We start from the raw sequence: 22187 nt of genomic DNA, 5'->3' as shown, positions 1-22187 counted from the left end.
CTCCTCCTTCTTCCATGAGAGCAGAATTGCGCAGCAGTGATTTGGGGCCCTGATCCTCTGGCCCCCCGTGGTGACAGGCGGATCCTCCCCCTCTGTGGGAGCAGCCTCATGGTGCGCGGGCATTTTAGCAAGGATAGCAATCCTGAGGGATGGTGGAATAGAGGCACCGGACAGCGGCAGAGCTAGTGGGGGCAGGAGAGCTTCAGAGTGCCCGTGAAACCACGCCACGCTGACCTGAGCGTGGGCAGGGGCTGTCCTGCCACCAGGACCTTGTACCTGCAGGCCAGTCAGCTGCTGCCCACGTAGGGCGAGGCTCTGGAGAAGGCGCTCAGCCAAGGAGCAAACAGGGGAAGGGACCCCAAACAAGAAGGGAACAACAGACCTTGACCTCATCTGCCCTTGACCTTGTCCAGTCTTCCAAACCCGAGGAGTCCCGGCAGAAGGGCAGAAGCTGCCGCCTCCCTTCCCTCCCCTCCAGCCACAGGGCAAGGTCCAGTCCAGGGGGTGGACCTCAGAGAGAAGGAAGGCGCCTCTTCAATAACCAAGCCTCAGGCCGGCGCTGCGGCTCAACAGGCTAATCCTCCACCTTGCGGTGCCGGCACACCAGGTTCTAGTCCCAGTCGGGGCGCCGGATTCTATCCCGGTTGCCCTTCTTCCAGGCCAGCTCTCTGCTGTGGCCCGGGAGTGCAGTGGAGGATGGCCCAAGTCCTTGGGCCCTGCACCCCATGGGAGACCAGGAGAAGCACCTGGCTCCTGCCTTCGGATCAGCATGGTGCGCCAGCCGCAGCGGCCATTGGAGGGTGAAAAAACAGCAAAAGGAAGACCTTTCTCTCTGTCTCTCTCTCTCTCACTGTCCAGTCTGCCTGTCAAAAAAAAATAATAATAATAATAACCAAGCCTCAGCACCCCCTGCCCTGGGGTCCAGGCTGCTGCTCCCCACAGCTGTCCCGGGAGCAGTCAGGGGAGGGGGCCTTCCCTGACCCACTCTGTGCCAAATCCCACGTGAGCCCAAAACAGTGACTCGCTTCTGCCTTTGTCTCTCATTCCCGCTCCTGCGCTGAACTGCCAGTTAGGGACAAAGGGACAGGGGACAATAACATCTGTTTTTCCAACAAGCCGGTGACAGTGCAGATCTGGGGGCGGAGCGCGCGTCAGCACAGTCCCACAGCCACAGAGGCGACCGGCATGGCTCCTTCCACGGGGAGGTGATCTCCTGCCTGCTGCGTGGATCCTTGTCTGCCCCCGGGAGAGGGAGCTGCCGCGGGTCTCAGGAGCAGGCCAGCCTCAGGTGGGCCAACCCGCCTCTCCCCTGCCTTGTCGGAGGCTAACAGCAGGGATGTGACGTTGGTCCACGGCACAAAGTGTGAAGGGCACTGGGTCGGAAGCCAAAGGACCTGGCTTCTATCCAGCGCTGCCACCTTGGGCTGTTCCCCTGTCTGGGGACACTGAGGGCAAGCCGCCTCCCCTGTTGCAGGAGCCTCAGGCTCCTTGTCCATCGTAACTCAGTCGCGGCATTGCTGCAATCGCGTGCTGGTTCCGGTCAGCGGGCAGAGAACTGGTGACCCCTCGGTGCCTTTCCGTGAGCGACTCTGGCTAAGGCTGCTGGTGCCTGCAGCCGACCCCAGGCCCCTGGGAAGGTCAAGGTGCTTTCCAGCAGACAAAATCACCCACCCTTCTCAATCCTCTGGGAGGGGGGCCCCTCAACCCTGCCAATACCCAGGGAAGCCGGTCCCACACAGGGGGAGCACAGAAAGGGTTAAAGGAGGGGAAGGAAGGGCGGGCAGGAAAGAGAATGGGAGAGGAAGACAAAGAGAGGCAGCTGCGGCTCTTTCAACGCTGGAAAAGAGATTTAAATTGAAAATGAGATTTATATTTAAAAAAAAAAACTCATCCCTCCCCCAGGAAAGAGAGGGAAAGTACGGAAGAGGTTTTTAACCCACGGAGTGCCGCCGCAGTTAGGGTCTGAAGGGCGCGGACAGGGTGACCCTGAGCCAGGTGCCCTCAGCCTGGCAACAAGCCGGTGCGCACCTCTCCGGACAGGGGCGTGGTGGGCCCCAAGGTGCCGCCTGGGTCCAGAGCAGGGGCACTCGCTGTGACCACGGTCAGGCGGGCTGCCCACCTCCACAGCTGTGTTTCCAGGGCAGAGCTGCCTCCGCCCCCAGCCGGCCAGGAGTCAGGCCACCCCTAGGGAAGCAGGGCTCCTCCCCACCCTCGGGCAGAGGCCGGGCCCACAAGGCCATTCCCAGCCGCTCCATCCTCCGTGCTCCTCACCCCTTCCGGGTCCCTGCCCTCCTCAGCAGGGCAGCCCAGCCTGACCTGCCTCCCGAGCTGGCAGGGCAAGGCCAGGAACAGCGCTGGGCTGTCACTGGCTCGCAGCCCCTGGACTGCACGGGGACTGGTGATCTGGTAATTGAGATGTTCTCAGAAGGTGTCACTCACTGCATCGGGTTCCTTTCATTTTCAACGCCTACTGAATACCCTGGGGAGTGGGGGGGGGGGGTGCGAGTGCCCCTGAACATACACAAGTGCACACATGCACACAGGCCATTATTTTTAAAGATTTATTTATTTATTTATTTGAAGGGCAGTTACAGAGAGGAAGAGGCAAAGAGAGGGGAGAGAGAGAGGTCTTCCATCCGCTGGTTCACTCCCCAACTGGCCGCAACAGCCAGAGCTGGGCCAATCTGCAAGCAGGAGCCAGGAGCTTCTTCTAGGTCTCCCGCGCAGGTACAGGGGCCCAAGGACTTGGGCCATCTTCTGCTTTCCCAGGCCATAGCAAAGAGCTGGTTTGGAAATGGAGCAGCTAGGTCTTGAACCAGCACCCATATGGGATGCCGGCACTGCAGGCGGCGGCTTTACCCTCTATGGCACAGCACCAGCCCCAGGCCATTTTTAATATACAGGAACAACTCTGGTGAAACAGTCTTCCGTTTCTGGGTGCTCTGCTCTCGGTGAAATTTGCCAGCGCCCCACGGAGATGTTCCCTCTCCCTTTCACCTGGATCAGACCTGGGAGCCCTCTGCGGGACAGGCCCCTGGAAGCCTTGGGTCAGGACATGTCCCTCTGCAGCCAACGTGCCCTTAGCGCTGGGTCAACAGCCAGGCCCCAGCTGCTAAGCTTTCAGAGGAGAAGCCACCCTGAGGAGGGCTGGCCCCGAGGCCAGGACCCACCTCTTCCATCGTCACAAGCAGGTGCGTCTGGTCTCAGCCCACTTCCTGCTGCTGAACACAGGAGCCGGCACTAGTGATTGTCAGGGAGAAAGGGTATTTAGCTCAGGGTATTGAAGGCTGAAAGTCCAACGCCATGGAGCTTGCATCTTTTCGGCTTCTGGTGAGGGCCTCAGGCTGTGTCACAACACAGTAAGAGAGGAGGCAAGAAGCCAAGGAAGCCAAACTCACTTTATATATATATATATATATATATACACACACACATATACATACACACACATATATATATACTATATATATACTATACACACATATATACACACACACATATATATATACTATACACACATATATATACTATACACACATATATATACACACACATATATATACTATACACACATATATATACACACACATATATATACTATACGTGTGTGTGTGTGTGTGTGTGGCAGACAGACAGAACTCCCTTCTGCTGGTTCATTCCCCAAATGCCTGCAGAGACTGGGGGGGTAGGCTGGGGCTGAAGCCACGAGCCTGGAACCCAATCCAGGTCTCCCACGCGGGCAGCCAGGGCCCATGTACTCGAACAATCACCTGCGTCTCCCGGGGTCTGCACTGGCAGGAAGCAGGTGTCTTAACCACAAGGCTGAACCTCACTCCTCACGCACTCACGACAGCTAACTCCTTCCCGCGGGGCTGCCTTCGCTTCCTGCACCCGGCACAAACCCCTTCCTGAGGGGAAGCCGCACACGCAGACACGGCTGCATTGGAGACCAAATCTCAGCCCGGGCCTCGGAGGGAAGGAGCCAGACCTCAGCAGCTCTCCCGAGGGGACCACGGCAGCTGGGCTGCACAGGGCCCCGCACTGGTGCTGGCGTGGAGCCACTCAGTGAAGGACACACACACACAGTGCCTACTGCCGTTTGGGCTGCTCTAACAAAGCTCGCAGCCAGAATTCTGCTTCTCAGGGCTCTGGGGGCCGAGGAGGAGCTGGGGGTCAGGCAGACCTGGAGTCTGGTGGAGGCCCGCCGTCTGGTTCACGGATGGCACCTCCTAGCTGCGTTCTCCCAGGGTGACGGGGGCAGGCTGCCCTCTGGGTGGGTGTTTGGCACAGCCCTTACGATGCCACTTGGGACGCCCACATTCCGTACGGAGGGACTGATTCAAGTCCCAGCTCCTCCGCTTCTGATCCAGCTTCCTGCTAATGTGTACCTGGGAGGCAGCAGGCCATGGCTCAAGCACCTGGGTCCCTGCCTTTGGCCTGGCCCAGCCCTGGCTGATGCAGGCAACTGGGGGCATGAACCAGCAGAAGATCTCTTATCTGTGTCTCCCTTTACCTCTGTCAAATAAAACAAAAATAAGTTTTTTTAAAAAAACTCCATTCATGAGGGCTCTGCTCTGGTGACCGAATCACCTCCCACAGTCACCACCTCCTGACACCACCAGGCTGGAGGTTGGGAGTTGGGTTTTAAGATATGAATGTGGGGGTGGGGCGGGGGGCAGGGACACCAACATTCAGACGGCGGCACAGCTGTTTCTTTCCTGTCCTCGGGGCAGGGACCTGATCCTGCTCCGCTTCCAGTTTTAGCTTTGAACACCGTGCCTGGCACGTATCAGGCGCTCCAGGAGCATATGTGAGTGAGTGAGTGCATGTGCCAGGGACGTGAAGAACGCAGTCCTGCCGGCTGTGGGTCTTCTGCCCTTCGGTAGGAGAGTCCGAGGCCGCACAAAAGCATCTACAGTCTAGACCATGCCCCAGGAAACAGAGGAAGGGGACCCCAGGACAAGTGCCTACTACAAGGCACCCACCACGCGAACACCACTGCACTGAACCACAAACTGGACACTCACAGAGGCTGCGTGGATCATGACAGCATCCAGGCGCAAGGGACAGCGCAGGGGCTTGCCCCCAGTGCTGTCAGACCCCAAGGCTCAGAGCCAGCAGATCCCTGGGAGAGAGGCTCTACCCACAGATAGGGAATGGACCAGGGTCTAAAACAACCGGGCATGGAGAAATTAACCTCTCCTCCCCCACCCCGCCCCCTTGCCACCCGGGATAGCATCATGATAATTTAGGTGCCCCGCTCACCGAGCTCCTGTTCAGTGGGAGTCCCTAAGGGCAGGGGCCTGCCTTGTTTATCCCACGCCCTGCTGGGACAGAGCAGGCTCCCAGCCAGGGGAAGTGTCGCTTGAAGGCTCCAGAGGGTGGCAGCTGACTCGCCTGGCGTCGGCACAGGCACTGTGTGTGTATGTGTGTGTGGGGTTTCTCATTCATGGGTGTTGGAGTGGCTCTGTGCACTCCCTGGGCTGCCCCGGGTCTGGACTCCTCCCCCCCGCCCAGCTCTCCCTGGCTGGTGAACTCCTCTCGCTCACAGGCTGTCCCCATGCCTCACCTCCTAGGGACGCTCACCTTGATGAGGGACCGGCAGCCCTGGCTGATGACAGCCCCACCATCCCCTCCTGTTCGCTTCTCAGCAGGAAGGTGTCAGGGGTCGTCCTGGAAGGCTCTGAGCTTGGCAGTGGGGAGAGCACCCTCGCACAGCTGCCTCAACGCTCCAGGTGTCTGGCTGCACAGCCGGGGAGGTCGATCAAGGACTCGGCCTCGCTCTCTCCGGCAGCCATGTGGACAGCCGTCCACCACACCTCAGGTTTCCAAGGGAACCATCAGCTTTTGCAGCCACCTGTTCTTGGAAACTGATCATGGCTCATCCTCACCTCCTCCTGGAAGCCTTCCCAACCAGCTCCACCCAGCAACCCTGTGGCTGTCAGTGTTTATTCTACAGTTGGCCCGTGTCAATCAAGATTGGGGGCAGCCCCAGGAGACCTGCGGCACTGCTTCTCCCCCAGCCTGCGCATCTCTTCCACTGGGTCTCAGGCTCTCTGCTTCCAACCTTGGAAAGCCACCAGCCAGGGGCAGCCTGCCCACCCCAGTGGGACCACCTCCCCTGAGCCAGCTGGTTGGGAGCAGGTGGGCAGGACCCTCACTGCCCCACCCAGGAAAGCCTACTGATGCGCTGGTCTCAGCCCTTGCCACGGCCTCAGGCAGGGACCCGACTGGGTTTGTGTGGCTTCCAGCTGTCACTCTGGCTGTCCCCATCTGAGGAAGGGCAAATCACAAATGTCAACTGGCTGGGCCCAAGAGCAGTTCTCGCCGGAGGCGGCGCTGACACCAGCTGGCGACTGGACGTCTGGAGCCTGGAGCCTGGACCGCCAGAGGCTGACAGTCCATTAGCAGCACAGCCGCCCTGGGGGCTTGCAGGGAGAGAGCCGTCATCCCCCTCACTGCAAGCTGATTTCAAGGGTGAGACCAGCTCTGTGTGGGGTGTGCGTGCGTGTGCGTGCGTGTGTGTGCGTGCATGCATGTGCACGTGTGTGTGCGTGTGTGTGCATGTGTGTGCGCACCTAAAATCTTACAGAAAGGAATGACAGTCACAGCTGAGCCCGCTGTGATGGGCAGGCAGCGTCTGACAATGGGCAGGATGGTGGACCTGTGCCTTGTACCCAGTTCCCCCAACCGTAGGGGCCTGAGACAGGACCCCACAACAAGAGGACAACCGAACCCCAGGACTGGAAGGCCCTTAGGGTCCCCTCCTCCGACCCCTCTCCTTCTGACACCTCCCTTTAATGCACCTGAAAGGCTCATCCTTTCACTTGAATACCTCCAGCCACAGGGAACCCACCACCTGCTGGGCCTCTGGACATCCCACCTCCCGAGTCCGCTCTCTCTCTAGAAAGTTCTTCCTGAGGAGCGAGGAGCTGAAACTTGGGGCCACAGAACTCCCGCCCACTCGTCCTCAGCCTGCCTGTTGACGTCCCGTCCCTGTCCTCCGGTCAGCCCGAGTCCGCTTTCCCTGCTGCCGTGGTCTTTATGTGTCAGCCGGTGGCTTTCGGGACAAGATTCGTTTTTGTGAATTCGGTCCTTAAAATGCTGTTCCCATGCTCGGAAACGTATGATCTTAACGCAGCCGTTACTGACACAAAACAAGCACACGTGCACACACAAGCATGTGCACACCAACACGCCTGCACAGCTCCTCTGTTCGCCCACGGCGCACTTCATATTCTCCAATGCCTTGCTGAAAGCCACGTGTATCGCATCTACTCAAGTCCCTGGATCCATCGCCATGGTGACGCTATCTAGGAACCAGGAGGGAAGACACTGCTCAGGACGCGCCCCGCCCACGGCGTGCGGACCGGCCAGGACGTGTGCCTGCCTCATTCCACACGCTGTCTCCAGCTCTCTCCACCCCGGATCACACTGACCTTCTGGGAAGCTGGCGCTCATTACTGACTCAAGCTGAGCTTCAGGCCAAGGCCCAGGCTCTGGTTTTGGGTTTAGCACAGGAGTGACGGATGGGTGACACAGGATGGAGTCACTGTTTCTTCCCCACTCTGAGCTTACAAAGGTCCTGCCAAGGGTCGGGGAGGAGGGCACCGCTCTGAGTAGGGGACGTGGATGGGGGATCACAGAGAGAACCGTTCACCAAGACCGGGAAGAATGGGGATGGGAGGCAGGGACCAGCGCCCCGCGCACCCGTGGCCCCATCAGCCCCAGTCTCCAGGGCCAAGCCCTGACCTGCAGAAGCAGAGGGACGACCTCACAGACAATGAAGAGCAAGAGCCCAGCTGAGTGCCCTGGCTGCTGGCCCCACGGACGCCCGGAGCCCTGGGAGGCCGCTGCAAGACGGGAGGGGACCCGCAGGCGGGAAAGCTGAATTTCCAGCTCGCTGACCGGGGCCCCGGACACGTCTGACTCCAAGAAATAAAGGCGTGTGTGGCGAGCTCCAGCTGTTAACACCCAGCCCAACACCTGCGCCATGGGCTTTCCCAACGCCAGGCTGCTGAGCTGGGGGACAAGTGTACAGCCCCGTCCTCCCCTGACCTGTCGAAGCAGCCTTCTGACGTCTCAGCACCGTAACTGCCGCTTTCTGAGCTCTCCCTCCAAGGTTCAGCAAACCCGTGATTTCGGCTGCCTCGTGCCAGCCATGAGTAACGTCTGGATCGGGCTGAGCAGAGGCACCGAGGCCCCTCCCACTGACACCGGCTCCCACAGCTCGCTGGGCCTCTCGGGGGCTCACCTCACCACCCTGTTCTCCCTGCCACCTGGCTGCCTCGTTCACAAGGACAAGTTGTCAAACAGCCAGCTGCACCCCAAAGCACTCACTCCACTGTGTGTTCTCCACCTATCAGCACGGGGATCTCATCAAGAAGAAAGGAAAATGGAAGTGGAGTGGACAGGGGAAGTGAGGTTAACCTGGCCTTGACGGCTGCCTGGCTCTCGGCAAACCCAAGCGGTCTCAAGCGCCTTTTCAGAAAAGCCCACTAAATCCGCCCAACCCTACCCAAGTTCACCAGCGGAGCTGGGTGCCCTTGCCCCGCCCCGCCTGTCCCAAGGTCTCTACACTGATCTCGCTGAGATGTACGAATCAACGCTCACCACCCAACAGTAAGAGAAACAGGAAGAAAACACAGAATAACCGGAAGCCAGACCAATGATGAATGTTTGCCTTTTTTTTTTTTTTTTAAATTCACAAGTCTAAAGAAGACCTTCATTGAATCAGAGGACAGAATACAAATCATGGTGACCTGCCTACAAAACCTGGCACCAAATTTGGCCTTTCGGGAACATTCATACATGAAGATGGCATGGCGATGTGCACTGAGCCCGCTGCAGCAGCCGGCAGCCCCAACAGCAGTGGCCGCCGGGAGCCCACTCGGAGCAGAGGCCGGGAAAGCTTCCCTGATGCAGGACTGGGGAGCACCAAGCGGTGCCTGGAGGCGGGGCAGAGGGGGTCATCCTCTGCCCGTCTGTCAGGGGACGTGGCTCTGGCAGCCAAACCTTCTAAGAGAGGAGTTTTTGCGATTTCCAAATGTTTTTCTGAGTACACTGACCAATTCTAACTCTAGAAGCCAAATCACAATTTGCTGGATCTCAAGGACCGAGTTCTTATACCAAATTCTGAAATTCCCGCCGGGACGGCTGTCATCACACCGGAGAGATGCCGGCTTCTACCTACTTCAGCCTTGGACCCAATGCCACTGACCTATGCTAGCCTAGGAATCACACTGTGCAGGCAGCGCGGTGAACGGCAGCCACAGTCCCCATAGGACCCCCCACCCCCGGGGAGGCCTGTGACCTCTCTAATGCCACAACTGTGTTTGCCCAAGGCCACGGCAGCTCTGGGGGAGCAGGGTCAACACCGCGTGTCTTCCAGCTCCTTCACGGGCAGGGCCTGGCGCTCTGGCTGCATGGGGCTGGGCGCTGTGTCTGCTGGCTTGTTCACCCCCTGGGGCCCTGCTCTGCCCGCCGTGGGGCTCTCTGGAAAGCAGCAGCGGTCCCTGACTTGGCCGCTGAGCTGCTGCCCAGGCCTGGCTCTACAGGGAAGACACACAGACAGGAACCCGGCAGAGATGGAGGCTGGGCGGAGGGGAGCACAGGAGAGGTGATGGGGAGGAAGAGCCCAGCCAGCGAGGACGGCGCTGAATCTGCAGTTTGGGCTCCTGACAGGGACCGAGGACACGGGGTCCTCCCCGCCAGTCCCCTGGCTTCCACCCAGCAGCGGAGTGATCTTCTGGGCCGCCTCCAGGCTGGGTGGCTTTGCTCCCAGGCCTCACCTGACTGTCGTGCTGCAGGGTGATCCCACAGGGCTCCTCCACCGTGGCGGTGAGTGAAAGGGGACATGAAGGCCAAATCAGGGGGCTCACACTTGGGACAAAAAGCCGGGAGCCCCAGGGACTGTTAAGAGGGCCTGCGCCAACCATCACCATGTCCACAAGACCAAGATCTGGCGTCCACGAACCCTCAGGACCCCCTGCCTGGAGCAGGGAGCTCAGTCTGCTCCGCTGTAAAGCGACCTGCCAGCGCCCTCTAGTGGAAACTACAAGTAAAACAAGGACCACGCGTCTGGGTCGCCCTCTTCCGATACCAGCGTGGTTTCAAGATCGCCTATAAAACGGAAAAACAAAAATGAACAAAAACCCAACTGATTGTGTTTAAGAACATAAGGACAATATAAAAACACTCCCACTGGCAAATCGCACTCCCTGTGTGGGCACTCCTGACTTCAATCCATTCGAAGAGAGGTGGCTGTGCCACGGGCCAGCTGCTGGACCCCTCAGAGTTTGGGCAGACTGCCCGCTGGGGCCAGGATGATGCCAAAGACATAGAACAGCCCCAGCAGGAGGTTGAGCTTGGCTGTCCTCTGGGGCAGCTTGTTGAAAGCCTGGCTGCGGAACTGTCTCTCGAGGGAAAAGGCCACGGGAATGGTGAGCAGGGGCAGTGCCAGGCTGATGCTGCAGTGCGTGGCCAGGATGCTGAAGACCAAGTAGGGCAGGAAGAGCAGCGCGGTGTAGAGGATGTAGGAGGAGGTGGGGCCGATGAGGATGGCCAGCGTGACGATGCCGGCCTCCCGGTCGGACTCCATGTCCCTGGTGTTGTTGCAATGGAGGATGGCCTCGGTGCTGAGGGCGAGGGGGATGGCGTAGACCAGCGGGAAGATGGCCAGGGACCCCACCTGGACGGCGTAGGCGAACACCACGGCCAGCGGGCCAAAGGTGATGAGGATGACGAGGTCTCCCAGAGCCACGTACTTGAATCCAATTCCTGCAGCCAGAAAACCCAGAGAGCCGGTGTGAGATCAAGGGCTGGGAACTGAGGGACTGCGCGACGGCTGCCTGGCTGGGGACGGTGATTCAGACCGGGAGGGCGGGCACTCATTCCATTCCCTCCACCCCAGAGCAAACCCTGGTGTTGTCTTCAATAACATGGCTGGAGAGTACCCAGTTAGGGTCCGGGTCCACCTGCCCAGGTTCAAGCCCAAGTCTGTACTCCTACCGTACCCCAGGAAAATTCTGGACTCCTGCTACCTGGAGCTCAATGGAGGGGCTTGGGCAGGACTGAAAAGGTCTAACATCCCAGTCTTCAGTTTCTTTCACCCCTCACCAGCCCCCGCAAGACCCTCTGGGAGCACCTGCTCAGGGTCTCCGCCCCAGCCTCCGCCCCCCACACTCCCTGGAGGCATCTTCTAGTTCTGAAAGCCCATACACGCACAATGAAATTGCAGGGTCCCCAGTGGTCTGCGCGAAGCAATGAGTGAAACAGCGAGAGCGAGCCAAGGGCACCTGCTGCTTTGTGCCCTGGCTCCCACAAGGCTAAACTGAATCACCAGGAACTCCTGCTCCTGTCTGCCGGTGACTGCAAGGTCTGTCTACCCCACTGCTTCCAAACCTGCTTGGTCTCTCCCTCCCCATGCCACAACCCGCCCTCCCACTCCCTCCCCAAACCCGAGCCATGGTTATCGTGGGCCTGGAATACTGCAAAGCCACCCTAGCAGGGGCTCCAGCTTCCTGTCTTCTCACAACCTGCCCTGCCCCTGCAGTCAGAGTGGTGCTAAGGCCAGCATCTGAACATCCTTCCTTCCTTCCTTCCTTCCCCCAACAGACGCCCCAGGCCCTTACCAACAACCAGTCCCCACGGTAGAAGTCCTCGCCCTCTCTCCTGGCCCTTACCAACAACCAGTCCCCACGGTAGAAGTCCCCGCTCTCTCTCCTGGCCCTTACCAACAACCAGTCCCCACGGTAGAAGTCCCCGCTCTCTCTCCAGGCCCTTACCAACAACTAGTCCCCAAGGTAAAGTCCCCGCCCTCTCCTGGCCCTGCCCTCTCTCCTGGCCCCGCCCTCTCCTGGCCCACTCTCTCACCTTGAGCTCCCTTGCTCTCTCTATTACAGCTTTCAGTTCCTGGGGGTCTTCTGACACCCCCTCCCCTTTGCCTGGATGACTCCAACTCACTCTTCAAGACAGAGAGCTTGGGGCTGGTGCTGTGGCATAGTAGGCTAAGCCTCTGTCTACGGCGCCGGCATCCATATGGGCACCAGTTTGTATCCCAGCTGCTCCACTTCCGATCCAGCTCCCTGCTGTGGCCTGGGAAACAGTGGAAGATGGCCCAAGTGCTTGGGTCGCTGCACCAGAAAAAGCTCCTGGCTCCAGATCTGCCCAGCTCCAATGGACGTGGTGGCCAACTGGGGAGTGAACCAGTGGATGTAAGACCTTTCTCTCTGTCTGTAACTCTACCTCTCAAATAAATTTTTAAGAGCGAGCTTTTCTGTGCCCCTGAAGCACGTCTGGTCCCGTGATGTTCCCAGGGCACACTGACGGCCACTTTCCAAAGCTTTCTTCATCTCACTTCCGATGACAGCAATCTGCCTTTCCCATGAGGGCGGGGCCTCCTGCCTGGCTCCCAACCATGGCACAGAGCTCCAGTAATAAACCCCTTGAATTGGGGTCCGGAAACCCTCCCACTGTGACTGAACCGGAGGAGCAGTCTGGAGGGGATGAGAGGTGGCCTCGGAAGGAGGGGTCCACACGCCTAAGGCCTCAGAGGCCTGGGAAAGCTCCGATCCCACCAAGCCACCCGGTGCAGCCTCAGATCGGGAGACAAAACTCCAGGGTGATGAACAGTACTCCAACCAGTGTAACGCGTAAGTCACAGCAGACGGCAGAGGATCTAAAACAGCGCAGCGACGCTCAGCCCACGTTCACCTGCACCTCCGTGGCTGGGGCTCACTGGTGCTGAACGACCACCCTTGGTTCTTCAGGGCCAAGGGTCCCCAGGGAAGGGCAGCACAGGCACAGCCGGCAAGCCCATTCCGCACCCCAGCACTGTGGCTCGGCCATCTGGGGCGACGCCCTCCAGCAGGGCGCCTGCTCCAGGTCTGGTGTGGCCTGCCCAGAGGAGGTGCCAGGCAGGAAGGCTCCCAGCACAGCCCCAGCGGGCTCTGCACCGGCTGCGCCTCTTCTTCCGCTCCCTCCTCAGCCCCCACAGCCAGTGTCGGTTACTCTGTCACAACATAAATCCAGACGGTGGCAAGGATGCAGAGCCGCTGGGACTGTGGGTGTCACTGGCAGGCCCGCGAAGCCACGCAGCCACTGCGGCACACAGCCCGGCAGCTTCTCCCAGAAGCCAGCATCACCCAGCACCCTGCAACTCCAGCTCCAGGCCTTCACCCGGGAGGAAGGAAAATAGACACGCAGAGAAGGAGCCACACATGACCATTCACTCAAAACACGGAAATCCAACCAGCCCACAATGCCCTGAAGAGGAGAAAGGATGAGAAAACTGGGTCTATTCCCACGATGAAATGCTACTCGGCAAGAAAGCAAAAGACAAATGACACTTCTAATGCACCTGGGAAACACCACAAGATGGCCCAAGTACCTGGGGCCCTGCCACCAATGTGGAAGACATGGATAAACCGTCCAGGCTCCTGGCTTTGGCCTGGCCCTGCTCTGGCCGCTGCAGCCATTTGGGGAGTGAACTAGCAGATGGAAGATTTCTCTCTAACTCTGCTGTTCAACAAATAAAAAATAAATCTTTAAAACAAAACAAAAAACCTCCAGTGCCCTTGGCCACTTCCTTAAGTCTCACTTGAACGTCACCTTCACAGGGAGGCCGCGTCCCTTCACACCACCCCCCGCTGAGGGTACACGGCCCAGACTTACAGAGTGTGGCTGGGAGGCCAGGCTCTCGCTTCCTCACCCCTCTGGACGCAGGTTCAGTCTCCTCCACCTCTTCACGCTGGAGCATCCCAGGCTCAGTCCTGGTCCCCCTCACCCTTCTCCCAACCCTCTCTCCTCCGATGACCTCAACCAGTCCCACGATCTTATCTACGTGACTCCCAAATATCTCTGTGTAGCTCAGATCTCGTCCCTACAGTCAGACACAGACACACACACACACACTCCTCCAGCTATCCACCCGACATCTCTGCTCGGAGATCCAAAGGCATTAAGGTATCCAAAGTTAATCTCCTGATGTCCTATTCTCTCCACAACCTTCTCTACCTCACATGAAGACATCAATTCCATTCTTCTGGCTGCTTAGGCCAAGATGGTGCAGGCATTTGGGAGCAACCCAGCAGATGGAAGATCTTTGTCTCTCTCTGCCTTTCAAACACAACTTAAATTATATACATATATAAATATATTTTATATATATATATATATAGAGAGAGAGAGAGAGAGAGAGAGAGAGACAGAGGGTGGGGGGGAGAGGGAGAAGGAGAGGGAGAGAATCTGACCGCTTCTACTACCTCCACTTGGACCCAAGCCACCCAGCATCTCTCTCCTGAGCCTCCAGAGCCTCCTGCTTGGTCTTCACCCTTGCCCCATCCCCTTATCTGTTCTCAATACCTTGGCCAGAGCGATTCTCTAAAAGTCACAGCACGACACTTCTGCACACAACCCTGCAACGGCTCCTCCACCTCCGGGTAAAGACCAATGGCCTACGAGACCCAGGTAACCGGCGTGGCTCCCTCCGCGCCGCAGTCGTGCGTCTCTCGCTTCACCTCCCTCTGTCCTCTCCCTCACGCAGACACCGGACTCCTCGCTGTTGCTCACTCTTCCGCTGTGCCCTTCTCCAGAACGCAGCCCCCGGAGGCCATCTTGCCAGCACCATCTCACCCCCTCCGCTCCAGCTCAAGCAGTGGTTTTGTGATGAAGCCGACCCTGATCAAACCGCTTCAGGGTCAGCTCTGCCCCCTCCTTTGCCCTACTTTTCCCCACCGCACCTGTCACCTCTCATACACAGTCAGGCCCTGCACACCCAGGTTCAGACCACAGACAGCGCATCCGACGGCGGGGCCCACACGACTGCATGGAGCTGACAAGTTCCTACCACTTAGTGATGCTGTAGCTGTCGTAACACCATCACAGCGGTCCTCACACTATCACCCTGTCGTCACAGTGCAACACACTCCTGTCTGCGCTGCTGGTCACAGGGCAGTATAGCCCACGCAATAACCTACGGTACATGTGCTGGATATGATAAGCAGTGACCATGTACAGTCCATGGCTTTGCTTACTACACAATTCTATCTTTATTTTATTGGAAAAAAATTAAGAGTCATTTGATTTTTATTTATTTAAAAGGCAGAGTGCCAGATGAGAGGGAGAGCAGAGAGAGAGATCTTCCATCTGCTGGTTCACCCCCCACATGGCCCGAACAGCCAAAGGTCAAAGCCAGGAGCCAGACTCCACCTGGGTCTCCCAGACGAGTGGCGGGGGCCCCAGCCTTTGCGCCATCCTCTGCTGCCTTTCCAGAGCATTAGAAGGGAGCTGGATCTGAAGCAAATGCGGGAACCAGAACCGGCAGTCTGATACGGCACGGGATGCCAGTGTCGCCAGCGGCAGCTCAGTCCACTGCACGATGCTGGCCCTGGCGTGCACCACTTCCACCCAGCAAGCGTCCATGTCATGCTCACCACATCGCTCCACTGCATCAGGAGGCCACAGCGATTGAGGTATCCGTCCAGGTTTGTGCGAGTACACCCTGCGATGTGCGCACAAGGACAAAATCGCCACACGAAGCTTTTCTTAGAGCATATCCACGCTCGGGCTGGCACCATGGCTCACTTGGTTAATCCTCCACCTGCAGCGCTGGCATCCCGTATGGGCGCCGGGTTCTGTCCTGGTTGCTCCTCTTCCAGTCCAGCTCTCTGCTGTGGCCCGGGAGGGCAGTAGAGGATGGCCCATGTGCTTGGGCCCTGCACCAGCATGGGAGACCAGGAGAAGCACCTGGCTCCTGGCTTCAGATTGCCGTAGCTCCGGCCGTAGCGGCCATTTGGGGGGTGAACCAACGGAAGAAGACCTTTCTCTCTGTCTCTCTCTCTCACTGCCTAACTCTATCTGTAAAAAAAAAAAAAAAAAAAAAAAAAACAGATGTGCGTGTGTATTCCAGAACAGGGCAATCAACTCATCCTGGTTTACCAGGGGCTTCCCGGGTTCTAACTCCAAAGGTACCACAGCCTGGGGACCTCTTCAGTCCCCAGCGAATCAGGACACTGGGTCATCCTAACAATAATTTACTATTTTCACTTCATCTCTCCCCATGATAATATCTAACGGTTCCACGAGGGCAGGGACCTGTGACTGCCATGTTCACATACGGTGGTGCCTGGCACAAACATGTGCTCGTTACATCACCACTGCCCACCATCATCTCCACCAGGCTGTGGCAAGAAGTCACCAGGGGGTCGGTGCTGTGGCGCAGCAGACAAAGCGTCAAGCTGCTCCACTCCCGATCCAGCTTCCTGCTAACGGCCTGGGAAAAGCAGCAGAATATGGCCAAAGTATTTGGGACCCTGACACCAATGTGGGAGACCTGGAGGAAGCTCCTAGCTCCTGGCTTTGGCCTGGCTCGGTCTATGACATTGTAGCCACCTGGGGAGTAAACCAGCAGATGGAAAATCTCTCTATTGTCTCTCTCTTTCTCTCTGTAGTTCTTTCAAATAAGATAAATAAATATTAAAAAAAAAAAGTCACCCAGCAATCTAAGTCAAAATTACTCGCTTTGATTTTGAGCTCTTTAGATTTAATTGCACTAAAATTTGCAACTGTGGCATAGGATCAAGAAAAGGTATGTACATGTGTGACTTCAGAAAGTCTGCAATCCATCCTTAGTTTTTTCATAAGACACATTTTCCACAAACTTCCTAAAGTTTCCGTGTATGGATGGCTCCGCCTTGTGGCGCCGGCACACCGGGTTCTAGTCTCGGTTGGGGCACCGGATTCTATCCTGGTCGCTCCTTTTCCAGTCCAGCTCTCTGCTGTGGCCGGGAGCACAGTGGAGGATGGCCCAAGTCCTTGGGCCCTGCACCCGCATGGGAGACCAGGAGAAGCACCTGGCTCCTGGCTTTGGATCAGCACGATGCGCCGGCCGTGGCGGCCATTGGAGGGTGAACCAATGGCAAAAAGGAAGACCTTTCTCTCTGTCTCTCTCTCACTATCCACTCTGCCTGTCAAAAAAAAAATTTTTTTTTTTGCACCAAAATTAACTTTTTAAAAGATTTATTTATTTATTTGAAAGTCAGAGTTACACAGAGAGAGAAGGAGAGGCAGAGACAGTGAGGTCTTCCATCCGCTGGTTCATGCCCCAGATGGCCGCAACGGCCGGGGCTGCACCTATTCAAAGCCAGGAGCCAGGAGCTTCTTCCAGGTCTCCCACACAGGTGCAGGGGCCCAAGGACTTGGGCCATCTTCCACTGCTTTCCCAGGCCATAGCAGAGAGCTGGATTCAAAGTGGAGCAGCCGGGACTCGAACTGGCGCCTATATGGGATGCCTGTGCTGCAGGCAGTGGCTTTACCTGCTACTTTTTAACTCCATTCTCCATGAACTTCTTCAGTACCCTCCCAGCTGAGCCACACCCAACACCCCTGAGGGGAATGTTCTCACTGTTCTCAACCCATTCACTCGTGGATTCCAGGTAAAGTGGTCCAATTCAGAAAAGAATCCTGACGTCCCTGTGACAGCCAGCAGTTTCTGTTACAGCAGACAGCTGCTAGAAGGTTCTGGCCTTCGCGCAAGAATTCAGATGTGAGACAGGGCGTGGCAGTAAGCACGCTAGCCAAGCTTAAGGACGAGTACACGTGACAGGCCAGGCGGGCATCCCGGGAAAGAACTGACAGCCCAGTCTGCATCCAGAGTTTTCATAGAGTTGGGTAAGGGCCCTCGGCCTCCCCACCCCCACCCTGCACCCCCAGACACCCCCTCTGGCATACCGCAGGCTGGAGGGCATTCCTAAACTTCCTCCCTGAACTTCCAATGGACCCGAAAGCTCCCCTGGCACAGGGTGGAAAAACTGCCCTGCACTGCCCTCCCCGCCCGAGGGTCAGGACAAAGGCAACCAGCGGACTGATGCAAGACAAGGCTTTGGCCGTGTAATGCAGGTTTGCTTCCTACCAAGGCTTGCTTCCCCATCCCAACACACAAAAATGCCCACTTTTTGGCCAGCGCTGTGGCTTAACACGCTAATCCTCCGCCTTGCAGAGCCGGCACACCGGGTTCTAGTCCCGGTCGGGGTGCCGGATTCTATCCCGGTTGCCCCTCTTCCAGGCCAGCTCTCTGCTATGGCCAGGGAGTGCAGTGGAGGATGGCCCAAGTCCTTGGGCCCTGCACCCGCATGGGAGACCAGGAGAAGCACCTGGCTCCTGGCTTCGGATCAGCACGATGTGCCGGCCGCAGCGGCCATTGGAGGGTGAACCAACGGCAAAAAGGAAGACCTTTCTCTCTGTCTCTCTCTCACTATCCACTCTGCAGGTCAAAAAAACAAACAAACAAAAATGCCCACTTTCTTTGGCGTCCCGTGCTCACACCGGCTAATGTCTACCCAGCCACCTGAACCCCTGCAGGCGTCCAAGCCGCCGAGACCGGCAGCCCAGCAGACAGTGCTTACCTCCCGTGTACAGAAAGGAGCCGGACAGGCCTCCGAAGTAGACCAGAGCCAAGTGCTCCAGCTTCAGGGGCGACAGGCAGTACAGGCAGGCCGCACAGACGCAGCCCAAGGTGTAGAGGAAGACTCCGAACCGGACAACGTCCTGGGGCTCCAGGATGCGGTCCACCAGGGTCCTGTCATCGCTCTTCTTGTGGTCAATGCCCTTGGAGAAGTCATAGTACGTGTTCACCAGGTTGCCGGCGCCGTGCACCGCCAACACGGCCACCGCACATCCCACCAGCAGCCTGGGGTCCAGGGCGCCCTGGGACCGGTAAGCCAGGGCACTGCCCAGGGCCACCGGGGTGAGCGAGGCACTGAAGCTCCAGGGCCGCAGGGCCAGCACGTAGGAGGCGCACTTGTGCCTCCAGGAGCGCCGGGGCGCGCCGTCCGCCTCGGGGCGCTCGGCGCCCAGCGGGTCTCTGCCCCCGGCAGCGGCTGTCTCGCCGGCCTGGATGTTTATCTTCTCCCCCAGGACCGGCAAGGCCGCCATGGACGCTGCAGCGGGCGAAAAGTCAACCGTGCAGGCGAGCCACCGCGCCGGGGCGGCCGCGCCTGACCTTCCCGGGGTCCCACGCCCGGCCGGGCGGCGAAGGCGGCGGGGTCCGGGGCGATGGCGGGCGGGCGGGCCCTGCGCCCCTCGGGGCCCCGACCCTCGGCCCCTCACTCTGCTAAAGCCAGTCGCCGGCCCGCGGCCCCGCGCTACAGCCCAAGGCCGAGCTGCGGCCCCCTCCTCGTCCGGACCGCGGGCGCCGCCATGTTGTGCGCGGCCTCCCGAGGTCCGCACGGAAACCGGGGCCGGGGGCGCGGAAGGGCCGGGCGGGCCGGGCCGGGCCGGGGGCGCAGCGCCTCTCCCGCGGCTCCGCAGCTGCCGCGGCCTCGCCCGCCGTGCCTAACCCGGGGCTTTAACTTGCCCAGATTAGGCTGGCTCCTTTCCTCTGGGCGCAAGCCTTTACCGAGCGCCTACTGCGTGCAGACACCTTGGAGTCATTCATGGCTACTGTATCTGCTTTGTGAAAACACGGGGGCCGCCCCTCCGCTGTGGGTTCCCCGATAAACCCATCCCAGGGTGAAGATCTCTTAAGTCAAAAGGCCAGGTAGGGGCCGGCGCTGTGGCTTCGCGGGATAAAGCCCCCGCCTGCGGTGCCGCCATCCAGCGTGGGCACGGGTTCGAGTCCCGGCTGCTCCACTTCCCATGCAGCTGATGACGGCTCAAGTCCCTGGGCCCTGCACCCGCATGGGAGACCCGGAGGAAGCACCTGGCTCCTGGCTTCGGATCGGAGCAGCGCCGGCTGTAGTGGCCATTTGGGGGGTGAACCAACGGAAGGAAGACCTTTCTCTCTGTTTCTCTCTCTCACTGCCTAACTCTGCCTGTCAAAAAAAAATAATAAGAAGAAGAGAAATGCTGAATAATTCATATGATACACTGAACACTGTTATGAAAATGAGAAGCGGATGTTGTAGGGCATGCTTTTGTATCAGCATCAAGTCAGAAAACTCATTAAGTCAGACCGTCCCAGATCCCAGCTGCACAGGCTTGTGATACAAGCCAAATCCGAGTGTCCCACGATGGCACGGCGCACAATCTCTGGGCCCACATTCTAAAACCTTGACTCTGTGGCTTACTAACTCCAGCACCCAAGTGCTGTACCTCAGTTTACCCAAGGGGGAGCAGCAGAAGCTGCCCTATAGAAACATCCCGGAACACAGTGACAGGATTTATTGCTGTCCCCATGCGCCAAGTACCACCTTGGGTCCTTCACCTGTACTAGGGTTTAATGCCACACTGCCTTCCTATGTAGGTACTATAGTCTTCTGTTTTACAGATAAGGAAGTAGGCGTCTAAAGGCTGGAGCCAAGTTTCAGATTCAGGAATACTCCAAGCTGCTTTTTTTTTTTTTTTTTTGACAGGCAGAGTGGACAGTGAGAGAGAGAGAAAGGTCTTCCTTTTCTGTTGGTTCACCCCCCAGTAGCTGCTGCGGCCTGCGTGCTGGGGCTGGCGAACCGCGCTGATCCGAAGGCAGGAGCCAGGTGCTTCTCTTGGTCTCCTATGCGGGTGCAGGGCCCAAGCACTTGGGCCATCCTCCACTGCACTCCCTGGCCATAGCAGAGAGCTGGCCTGGAAGAGGGGCAACCAGGACAGAATCCGGCACCCCGACCGGGACTAGAACCCGGTGTGCCGGTGCCACAAGGCGGAGGATTAGCCTGTTGAGCCACGGCGCCGGCCCCCAAGCTACTCTTAACCACTACTCTATAATGGCCTCCAAAATTCCAGATATACTGTCAATGCTCAATAGATGTTAGTGATTATTTTAACATAATGGATGAGAAACCTTTTTGTCAACAGAAGAGAAACCTACAAATGCACTGATGACTGTTGCTGTAAAACCATCTTTAATTATTAATTAGAAGATGGGGTCTCATCACATCGTTGGGTGGCATAAATCTCATATATTGCTGGTAGGAGTGAAAACTGGTACCTCCTTTACAGAGATCAGTTTGACCATAGCTATCCAAAGGACACCTGCATTTACCCTCTGACACTGTAATCCCACTTCTGAGAATTTATCTTGGTATAACTGCCAGGGAATAAAATGATCATATGAACCAAGGCATTCACTGCACATTTGTAATAGAGAAAATTTGGAAACTATACGTGTCCATCAAAAGGGGACTAGGAACATCTGTGCGGAATATTATATAGCTATAAGAGCAGCAACAAAAGAACAAAGAAGTTTTATGTCTACAAAGATGGGAAAATCTAGGGCTGGTGCTGTGGTGCAGCAGGTTAAGCCACCTCCTGCAGTGCTGACATCCCATATACACACCAGTTCAAGTCCCAGCTGCTCCACTTCTGATCCAGCTCCCTACTAATGCACCTGGGAAGGCAGTGGAAGATGCCCAAGCACTTGGGTCCCTCCCATCCACTTGTGAGACCCAGATGAGATTCCAGGCTCCTGAAATCAATCTGGCATGGTCCTGGCTGTTGTGGCCATTTGGGGAGTGAACCATTTGGGGAGCAGATAAAAGATCTCACTCCCTCTGTCCAGGGCTCCCTTTCTCTGTAACTCTGCCTTTCAAATAAATAATGTATTTTTTAAAGATAGGAAAATCTCCAAGATGTATTTTAAAAGCTTTAATGTAGAAGAGTACATGCAGTGTAATGAAAGGGGAAAATAAGAATATATATGTGTAGACACATATCTGCTTGTATTTGCATGAAGAAAATCTAGGGATACACAAGAAACTAAGAAAATAAGTAGTGAAGGGGCAGAGGTGGGGCAAGATTTTCTTGATTGACATAACTCACTTGCAATTTGAGCTGAATATATTGCTAGGAGAAAAATGTAATGGTTGACACAATAGATGCTGAACACCAATGACAAATGTGAAATTTAGAGGAACAATGATTTCACAAAATCCATGAAAAGAGTCTAAACCTAAAGTTGTAATCATAATTTTAAAAAAACTTCCTGGGGCCCATGCCGTGGCTCAGAGGGTTAAAGCCCCAGCCTGCCATGCTGGCATTCCATAGGGGTGCCGAAATCCCGGCTGCTCCACTTCCGATCCAGCTCCCCACTAATGACCTGGGAAAGCAGCAGAGAACGCCCCAAGTCCATGGGCCCTGCACCCACATTGGAGACACGAAAGAAACTCCTGGCTCCTGGCTCCGGATCAGCTCAGCTCTGCCCATTGCAGCCATTGGGGAGTGAACCAGCGGATAGAAGACCTCTCTCTCTCTGTCTC

The 22187-nt window shown here is 57.2% G+C and overlaps 1 protein-coding gene across 2 annotated transcripts; it reads right to left on the bottom strand.

Moving 5' to 3' along the window:
• Positions 1-8683: 8683 nt before the first annotated feature.
• Positions 8684-19167, bottom strand: UBIAD1 (UbiA prenyltransferase domain containing 1). Of its 2 annotated transcripts, none has more exons than XM_062190435.1 (2): positions 18405-19003; positions 8684-10779 (listed from the first exon to the last, which is right to left on the bottom strand). In XM_062190435.1, the coding sequence occupies exons 1-2, from the start codon at positions 18931-18933 to the stop codon at positions 10292-10294; spliced, it is 1017 nt and encodes a 338-aa protein (XP_062046419.1). In that variant the 5' UTR covers positions 18934-19003; the 3' UTR covers positions 8684-10291. The 2 variants fall into 2 exon arrangements, with proteins under 2 accessions (XP_062046419.1, XP_062046420.1); XM_062190436.1 differs by lacking the exon at positions 8684-10779 and adding an exon at positions 15031-15858 and having other exon boundaries at positions 18405-19167.
• Between the last annotated feature and the right edge of the window lie 3020 nt (positions 19168-22187).

This window comes from Lepus europaeus, chromosome 5 (assembly GCF_033115175.1).
Source record: "Lepus europaeus isolate LE1 chromosome 5, mLepTim1.pri, whole genome shotgun sequence".
NCBI classification, from domain to species: Eukaryota; Metazoa; Chordata; class Mammalia; order Lagomorpha; family Leporidae; genus Lepus; species Lepus europaeus.
The sequence above is the reverse complement of the archived record's forward strand: the minus strand, read 5'-3'. Positions and strand labels throughout refer to the sequence as shown.

What these genes read in the sequence shown, in the direction of transcription:
- UBIAD1 (XM_062190435.1), bottom strand. Translation starts at nt 18,933, where the DNA reads ATGGCGGCCTTGCCGGTCCTGGGGGAGAAGATAAACATCCAGGCCGGC. An exon ending in CTCCTTTCTGTACACGGGAG is followed by an intron (nt 10,780 to 18,404) that starts GTAAGCACTGTC and finishes TTCTGGCTGCAG; the next exon opens with GAATTGGATTCAAGTACGTG.